Genomic DNA, 10,296 nt, shown 5'->3' with positions numbered 1-10,296 from the left:
TTTTTTTTTTTTTTTGGCCTTTTTCAATTTTGCAAGTGAAACTATTTAAATTAGAGGAGTGACTCTTTGTTTTACTAAAATAACCTTTGTGTCTACTATTTATTGCCAACGCCCATGAAAGAAAAAAAATGCATATGGTAGATATGAAACAAATACAACCCAAACTTTCTAGAATGTTTCTCACACTATTTGGACTTTGTTTTCCACAAATGTTTTTACAACAAATCCTTTTTCACAACTTCACAATACAAAAATTACATAATGGACTTGTCATATGTTAAGTGTCAGGACATGTTCCTCTCTTGCCAAAAATTTAAAAGTAAAGAAACAACATATGACATGTCGGTGTCCCTCTTGTGTTAAAAATTAAAAATATATAAACAATAGAAAAATTATAAATATAAGAAACAACGTGTGATGTGTCAGCTGAAGGGTTCCTCGCATCTCAAAAATTAAAAATATATATAATAATAGGACATTTTATGTGGCTTGTTAGACATGTTTCACAGTGTCCAAAGAGTGTCGATGTATAATACTTGTTGGACACCAACAGTCCACCCTAAGAGGAGTGTCCATGTTATATAAATTTGGACAAAATATTTATTCGGCTTCAGATTCTTTTATCAGGAAAAATAGCTAATATATATTTAAAATTTTTTGAAGCCATGTATACTATCAGAAGCAACTTAGGTGATTAGCACTCTTGGTATTCCTACCTCCATTTGGATGTTCTCTAGTGTTTATCATGTTTCTATTTTCCTTAAATAATTGACATTGCAAGGTGGCATGTAGATAGCATAGCTTCAAAGCATAAGCTCCTCATTAACTTTTCAAAACAAACTAAGCAGTTTCAGTTGCAATGCAAAAGAAAACTCACACCCAAAAAGAAAATCTTAAAAATTGACTAATTGTTAAATGCAACTTATAATTATGGTTTTAGAAATTAGTTCAGAATCCATGTAATCACGCTTAGGGGTTGACAATTTCTCATGCATTGCTAAAGTATGCCCGAATTATTGATAGAAAAAGCAGCTTTTCTCGAGTGCCATTATCAGGCCCATATTTTTTACAAGGAAAGTGAAGCAATTAAGTTATCATATCATCCATAACTAGTTATGTAAACAGTGATTCCAATTTAATATAGGCACTTGTAATCAGTGAAACTAAGACCGCTATATAATCTAACATTGAGTTTCTCCAAGAAAATTTTCTGCAAACAAAAGAATTAAACAATACAAAAGATACCTTCGCCGGTTGGGATGTATAATTAGATGAACTGTCCTTCTCGAGAAAATTTTCTGCCCAACATTTGCTGATTAATGATCTTGAATTCCCACCTATATTTAATTTTTATTAAGAGCGTAAGATGTTCTTATTCTTGTCTTTATGCTTAAAGAACATGCCAACAAAATAAAACACCAGCAAATAGTCACAAATTCTTGAAAACCTACGTCAATTTCCATTAAGAGCATGTTTGGCCTAGCTTCTTCTACGAAAGAAGCTGGCTTATTTCGGCTGTGTCACTCTTGGTACCGCTAAAAAAACCAAAATGAAGCCATTTTTCGCTTTTAAGCTAGGCCAAACATGTACATTAAATTTTATTATACTTGTCTACCAGGATAAGCAACAACACATTTTCAAATCTCAAACTAATATTAATTTAAATACAACAGAAACTCACATGTAGGCACGGAACCCAGATGATAGGGAGGTCCCAACATACGCAGACCTGCAATTTTAACAAAATTAAAGTTAGAAATCATCAAAACATCAAACCAAACTTGATAAAATATATTGATGCTAAAATAAAGAAACCTGAAAAATAGGAGCGCTCTTTTGGGACAATAGTAGTGAAAATCTTGTTGGGTTTAATGCAAAGTTTTATGGGTTTGTGGATCTGGAAATGGTGATGGTGATGGAGTTGCAGGAACTGAGAAGTGGAACTCATATTTTGCGGGAATTTGGAATTAGAGCGAGAAAGTCAAATGTAACTCTCTGTGAAGTAGTTGTCTGTAAAGCAGCTCGACGGAGAGAGAGCATCTAGAAGGTTGGGAATAATTTTGATTGTTTTTGGATTGTACCGTCATGACAGATTGAAAATCAAGCTTTTGAACCAGTGTAGTCTAATTTACGTTGTATTTTTTTATCATTTCTCCAAGGAGAACCAAAATAAAAAAATCAGTTGTCGTCATTATGAAAAAAAAGAGAGAAAGAGGAGATAATATGAGTAGATGAATAAGAACCAAGGGTTCAAAATAAAAGTTACATTTAAAATGAAATAGATCTCTAAATTAGATAAAATTTATTTATGTATCATGATAATATTAAATAATCATCAATAATTATCTTATTATTTTACAACTCTCATCATCTGATAATTATTTGCACAATAACTATACTATTGAAATATTGTTTGGCAAAAGACCCAATGTGACAAAAATGCGAACAAATGACAAAAGAGTAAATATAATTTGGAGTAATAAAATACTATCTTGTTAAAATTAAAAGTTACATTTAAAATGAAATAGATCTCTAAATTAGATAAAATTTATTTATGTATCATGATAATATTAAATAATCATCAATAATTATCTTATTATTTTACAACTCTCATCATCTGATAATTATTTGCACAATAACTATACTATTGAAATATTGTTTGGCAAAAGACCCAATGTGACAAAAATGCGAACAAATGACAAAAGAGTAAATATAATTTGGAGTAATAAAATACTATCTTGTTAAAATCTTGTCAACAAAATCCAGTGAAACTAAGGATGGCAGAGGGTCGGGTTCGAGGCGGGGTCGCCCCCTCGCCGCATAGTGCCCAGCCTCGCCTTGTCAAAGGTGGGACGGAGCAGAGGCTTTCCACAATTGCTCCTCCTTTTTTTTTTTTTAACATTTTCAAAATTTCAAGCTATGCTATAATTAAAGAATAAACTACAAATTCAAATTTTTAAAAATCAAAAAAAAATAATATTCAAACTAACAATTTTTTTCCCCTTCACGGGGATGGCTCAGGGCAAGGATGCCCAGCTCGACTCGAGACCCAAGACAGAGTGGGAACTTACGTCCAACCCCTGCCCCGCCAACCTGTAAGAGCGAATTTTTTTTCAATCTTTAAGTGGGACAAAACTTGATCAAAGGAAAAGACTAAACTATTCCCCTTATTTAAATCTTGTATTAATTCACTATTACCTTGTACATCAATATCTTCAATATTGTAATTTTGCTAAAGTATGTCTGATGTGAACTCACGTAGTAAAGAAGATTACAAAACCTTCAAAAGATTGTCGAACCCAAGAAAGTCAAATTTAATCCCGGTTTATGGATTTGAATCAAGAAATATGAATCAAGCAACCCCCAATACAACGATTTGAACAACCTCTTGATTACACAATTTCATAACTCGCACTCGGGGTTGAACGCCACAAGATGTATGCCTTGAACTTCAAATTGTTCCAAGAACAAATTATTAAAAGCAATAAATTGCCTCTCTTTTTATTTCTCTCAAAGTAATGTTACAAGTTTTACAGTGGAATAAAGAGAAAACATATTTATTCTAGTCCTAAATTCTAGTAAAACAAAAAACAATAATTAAGGATTACAAGAATTTCGCCAAAAAATAGAATTCTCACAAAATAAAAAAATTTGCGGAAAAGGAAAATCTTGGTCTTAATTTTGTACCATGTGACTGCATGGTACATTTTCTTTACAGCCGCATGGAACAACTTGTTGATTCCTTTTTGGTTTTAGTGAGCCACCATGCGACCGCATGGTTTCCAACACTATGCGGTCCATTGTATTACAGTTTTGCCCCATCTTTAATGGCTTGAATCAAGTTGCTCCAATTGATTTCACCCTTCAATCCCAACATGAAATTTGCCTCATTTCTCGTTACAATCAACTTCTCATCGATTGTTGATTGAACTAAGAGCCCCATTGCTTTATTTACCCGCTTTACCTTCAAACGTGTCATCGGTCCACCTTCAATAATCAACAGGTCTTGTCCTGGGCTCGTCTTCATTGTGCTCAACTCTTGATTCACATCGTCCCCTCCCTCTTCAAAATGATTCGTCCTCGAATTTGAGCTTGCATCAAAGAGAGATTAGATACATTAAAAGTTACCGAAACATTATACTTACTTGGGAGATCCAATTAGTAGGTGTTTTCGTTGATCTTCTCAACAACTTAAAATGGTCTATCTTCCTGTGATTGCAACTTCGACTTTCTCTACTCTAGAAAGCGCTCCTTTCTGAAATACACACAAACCCAATCACTTGGTTCGAAGGTTACGTTTTTACTGCCCTTGTTTTGCTTGCGATGCAATGAGTCTGTTCTTGTTCTCGATCTGCATCCTGACCTTTTCATGGTGTGACTTAACGAGTTCAGATTTTCTTTTACCATCTAAGCCATCACGTTCATTCACAGGTAAAGGTATTAAATCCATAGGGTTAGTGGATTAAAACCATCAAAAATTTCAAACGATGAAAATGAAGTAGTGGATTGAATGGCCCTATCATGTGCAAACTATATGAAAGGTAAGTACTCCTCCCAACTTTTCAAATTCTTATTGATCACAGTGCGCAACAATTTAGTCATTATCTTATTTACTATCTCGGTCTGCCCATTGGTTCGCGGATGACAAGTTATAAAAAATAACAATTTTGTGCCTAACTTACCCCCACAAAACCCGCGAAAAAAAACTCAAAAATTTGACATCCCTATCTGACACGATACTCTAAGGAACTCCATGTAAACGCACTTTCTCCTTAAAGAAACAAATCGGCAATGTGAGTGGCATTATCAATTTTTATTACACGGAATGAAATGCTTCATCTCATTAAACTTATCTACTACCACAAAGATCGAATCTCGTCCCTTCTTAGTCCTAGATAAACCCAAAGCAAAATCCATTGAAATATCGACCCACAGTTCACTAGGAGTAAGTAAAGGTATACACAGCCCTTGGGGTAATACCTTAGACTTAGCCCATTTACAGTTCATGATTGAAGTGGCCCACTATGTTTTTGTTTAAAAGGAACCAAACCAATTACGTGTGTCGAATAACCGGACTTGGTTCAGTTTGATTAATTTGGTTGATTTTTTGGTTTTTTTGCCCAAGCATATTCTTTGTGTAGTGATGCCTTTAACATATAGGGCATTTACTTTCAAAAGGTATACTCTAATATGCATGAGACTCTTGAACAAATCGAAAAGAATTGTTTTCTGCATCATCATATTGCTACAGTCATCAAGGTTGATAAAATATCTTTCATGAATACAGTGTTATTTTAATATTGTATAAAACAACATGAGATATTGATGTGATCCAAGAGTCGAGCACAACAAAGACGAGTCGATGTATAAACTGTAAGTTGGTTGAGTGGATATGTAGTCAATGCATAAACTGTAAACGGGCTAAGTCTAGCGTATTACCTTAAGGGCTGTATACACCCTTAAGAAAAATAATAATTAAAAGATAAACCTTAATCTTGTAACTATATTTCGATTCTGTCCAATCTATAATATTGTCGTTAAGTAATAGCAATGAGAATTTTCTCTCACAAGTTTATTTTTTTAATTAAAAAAAGGTGAACACGTAAGTGGGTTGAGCGGATATGTAGCTAATGCGTAAACTATAAACGGGCTAAGTCTAAAATATTACCCCAAGGGCTATATACACGTCTAAGAAAAATAATAATTAAAAGATAAACATTAATCTCGTAACTATATCTCGATTTTGTCCAATCTATAATATTGTTGGTAAGTAATAGCACTGCAAATTTCATTTCACAAGTTTATTATAATATACTTAGCATTTTTTTCTATTCAGGTAGTCCGATTACATAATACAAAAAAGCAACAAGATTTTTATGTATTCTGTTGATCTGCCTCTATTAACCTAATTTTATTTATTAGTCAATAGTTCTTGTAATATAAAATTATTTAGTTCTTCTTTTTAATTCTCGTAATCTAAGTTGACCAAAAACTCAAACGATTTCTTTTAAAAAAAATTAATTTGGACTAAAAGTCCAAACCAACTAAACTAAACTAACCAAATCAAATCAATTCGATTTTGTTTTGTTTGGTTTAAGAGTTAGAATGAGTTGGTTTGAATTAAAATTCGTCCAAACCAATAAATTTGATTTTGGTTTAAGTCGAAACTGACCCACATCAAACTACGCCCAGACTTAACAAAGAATATGTTTCATTAAAATCTTATTAGGAAAAATCTAATGGAAAAAACCCTAATGAAGAAAAAATAGTATATTATTTTTTGAATACGTTTCAAAAGTTGTTTTATAAAAAACCTTGATAGGAAAAACCAATGGGACGAAATCTTGGTCAAGGCAAAGGAGTACAACGCGTATGTACTCCCTCATCATGATATCACTTGAATTATACTTCAAATGTATTAAATCCTTCAAAGATAGTATTAAATTTATATAAGATAAGTTGACTATAATCACATTTATTATAAGTATATCAAATTTCATGTTTTTCACGCTAACAAAATAGGGACTCGTGATTATATCAATCACAATAAAACTTATATATTTATACAAGTCTTCGCAATATTTNTTTTTCACGCTAACAAAATAGGGACTCGTGATTATATCAATCACAATAAAACTTATATATTTATACAAGTCTTCGCAATATTTACTACATAAAGAATTGCACATTTCATATTACGACTTACTTCTTCCATTTTCATTTCACATAAGCATATACCTTTAAGTGTTCGTACTGTAGATTTAGAAACTTCAAAATTTTCTAGTAGGTTCAATTTTACTAGAATCATGTCCAGAAAAGCTTCAAATTTTTCTAATAAATTCTTTTATTAGGATCGCATTATTTTATTTGGCGAATCATTACTTCAATCGATGACAAATTTATTTCGATATCATCGCTATTCATAATATGGTGCAGTACATCAAGTACAAAAATGTTGTCGAAAATTCTTTTCTTTTCGATTCTATTTCATTTTTATAATGACATAACTTATTAAAATATCTCAATTTTCAACATAATAGGTACCTGAACCTTTTCTGAAATTTTATAATTTGTTATGTCTAAAATTCATCAAGAGTGTCAGTCTCTTTAATGGAACCATATTTGTTAATTGCTTTATCTTCGTTTGAAGATTTTTATTAGAATAGAATCGAATATCATCATCCTTCGAAGTTACCATAAATTTATCAAATACAATATTAATGACTTGTCATTCCATCAATCAGTTTATGTTAGAGCATTTAAAGCTGGTGTATATATATGATATTGTTAATTTCTTTGGTCAGTAAATACATCTAAATAAATTATCTTTTGAATTTCTGATTCGAATGGTCTTTTGTGAGGATTTAAATAATGATACATTTGTATATTATTTTCAATTTCTTAATTCATCTCTCTAATGCTGAGAAAATTATCCGATCAAATAGACAATTAGCCAATTGCTTTATGAAATACCATCTGTTAGGGTACGAGATATTATATAAGTATTCAAACTACTCATTTATTCTCAACATTAATTACTTTCCATCTCAGTACATTGTGGTGGATCAAATTATATATATATATTGTACTATCAAAATAGATGGATGAAAAAATTAGGTTTAACCAAAAGCTAAGTTATAATTGGGAGAACTATGATGTTGACATAATGCTTGATAGCAGTCCCTAAACAGAAATGAGAAGCACTTTATTTTCAATTAAATTAATCGAAGCCATTTAACAAACAATGGTGTTAGACCATTTTATCGATATCTCAATTAACACTTACTAAAATGTTGAGATTTATGTCTACTAGCATTAACAAGACATGGTCTTTATTATATAATCTGAAAATTATACTCATAATTTAAATTTTGAGCTTTGATTTCAAAAACTTCACGTTGCGACACCATGCAATTATCACTATATATCAAATCTATTATATATAAATAATTTTTAGATGGTCAACATAGAGAATGATGTGATCCCATTTATCACCCTAATTGATTCTTAGAAATATAGAGAATTCAATTATTATTCAGATAATGACGATCAAAGTCCAATTTTCAATAAAGAGAACAAACATCAAACATGAATTCTCGTTCCGCGTCGTTATTGATTCAGTGATGATCCATCTAGTAATGCCAAACAAATTGAACTCCTAGTTCAATATAAGATATAATTCAATTATTTAATTTCGAAAAATATGATTAAACATTATATAATCATGTAATGATTAAGTCTACGTAACGTAAGTCAAATGTTCTCCTTCAGATATAAACACTTATTCATAAATAGCATATGATATATTCTTCAAAACATGCGTTATTTTAAAAGCACGTTGTATTTTATTATTGTTTCTTTAAAAGCAATAATAATATTCTTCTGAAATTTTGAAATCGTAGTGTAATACTTTCAAGAGCAATAACATATTATTATTTAAAATAATAAATTGTATAAGAATATACTCTTCGAGAGTAAAAGCATAATTTTATATTAAATCTTATTTAATTATGCCCTTCAGGAATAAGTAAAATCTAACTAGAATATTAATATTAGTTTGCTACTTTAGGAGTAACAATGTTTTATAATAAACAGATATACAAGTTTTAACTTCATGAAATATACTCGTATTAAAAAGAATAATAACGAGGTAATTAATTGAATGATAAACAAGAAGCGGAAAAAAATGATTACAGTAATTGGATATGCATAATTATGATTATTGGACAATTTGGTGATTGAATTTCAAAAATTTGGATACAAATAAAATTGGGCAGAAACCAATATGCTTTTCGATAATGAAGATTAATTAGGCAGAAATCAATACATGAAAATTAATTATACATGTAAGCTACAATAAAAAATAAAAATAAAAATTGTATGATTCGAGATTGGCTATATAATTGTACATGTTGATAACATGTTATGCAAAAGAGAGGAAAAGAAAAAGATAATATGGATCAATATACATTTGTATATTATTAAGAAACAATACCATATATTTATAGAGTTCAAATAAGAGTTATAATTGGAATGAAATAAATTTTATAGACTAGACAAGACTTATATATGTATCATGATAATACTAAGTAATCATAACTTTTTTAAAATAATTATTTTACAAGATAAAAATTATATTATACATAAAAAATTTGGTTTAATTAAAAATAAAATAACTAAAAATTCACTTTTATATAAAAATTCGTTAAAAAGTAAAAATACTACAAAAATCGCTTATAAAATATAAAAAGTAATAAATTAGCTTATACATAAGAGTAAAAAATATCATTTACAAGTAAAAATTCATACAATAAATTATAAATTGAATTTTTCGCTAAGAATATGTTTGATTGCGAGAATGTTGCATGAAATTCACATGAGAAAAAATAAATTTGAGGAAATTCAATTGCCTAGAAATTATTTGTATGGAAAGTATCAATTAAATTCATTTGATAAATTTTATTTTTATTCTAGAAAATATTGTACTTATCCATTCATTATTAGTAGGTAGATGGGAGAAAGGGGGAGGATGAGAGAAAAAGAGAGAATGAATTAATTGGAAAATAAAAATGTACTTCCCCTGAAGAAAATTTTTTCCTTGTTTTCAAGGAAAATATGATTACGTAACTAAAAGTAGGAAAATAATTTATTTGGAAAAAAATATCAATAAAAAGCACAAAAGTAAGAATTTAAGTGAAAAAGAAATGACATTTTTCATTAAAAATATTACAATCAAACGCGTTCTAAGTGACATACACATTTACTCCATATTGTTTACACAAACGTATATTTTTATATACCGTCATATATGTAATATTATAATTTTAATAAAAATTAAAATTGTTGAATAATAAACTCTCAATCATTGGTTGAATTATTTTAAAAATCATTGCCAAACAAGCTAAAAATCATTACTTTATAACAAACATAACTGATACCCTGAAACTCCCAAGCAAGCCCTAATGAGGGCTGCATGTACAAGAAAGAAGTTATAGAGAAAGAGTAGGGATATAAATTATAAAAATTTAAATGAACTATTGGAGTAACTGCAAGTGATATTGAATCAATGAGTAATCATAACAACTAGCAGGTAGTGAGTTGCACAGATTTTGGAAAATATTAACTGTAATTAATTTGGCAATCAATTATCAACAATATACTATAAATACTTTTACGATGTACCCAATATACATGCAAGGAAAAGTTAAAAATATTCTTCTTCACGTATATGTTTTGAACATCACATAAACAAATCTTCTTCACGTATATGTTTTGTACCCAATATATACATGCAAG

General features: G+C 29.8%; 1 protein-coding gene across 2 annotated transcripts in view; it reads right to left on the bottom strand.

Moving 5' to 3' along the window:
- The window catches only part of LOC111379482 (probable sodium/metabolite cotransporter BASS6, chloroplastic), an 8,628-nt gene extending 6,456 nt beyond the window's left edge, over positions 1 to 2,172 (bottom strand). For both annotated transcript variants that reach the window (XR_002700051.1, XM_023002855.1), the window contains exons 1-3: positions 1,816 to 2,172; positions 1,682 to 1,729; positions 1,246 to 1,337 (exon numbers count right to left, since the gene is read on the bottom strand). Coding sequence is in view for 1 of the 2 variants with exons in the window: in XM_023002855.1 (XP_022858623.1) it covers positions 1,246 to 1,337; positions 1,682 to 1,729; positions 1,816 to 1,948 (273 nt within the window). In the remaining variant the exon portion in view is untranslated. The remainder of the gene's footprint in view (positions 1 to 1,245; positions 1,338 to 1,681; positions 1,730 to 1,815) is intronic.
- Between the last annotated feature and the right edge of the window lie 8,124 nt (positions 2,173 to 10,296).

The sequence above is a fragment of the Olea europaea genome, unplaced genomic scaffold (genome assembly GCF_002742605.1).
Source record: "Olea europaea var. sylvestris unplaced genomic scaffold, O_europaea_v1 scaffold1995, whole genome shotgun sequence".
In the NCBI taxonomy this organism is placed as follows: Eukaryota; Viridiplantae; Streptophyta; class Magnoliopsida; order Lamiales; family Oleaceae; genus Olea; species Olea europaea.
The sequence above is the reverse complement of the archived record's forward strand: the minus strand, read 5'-3'. Positions and strand labels throughout refer to the sequence as shown.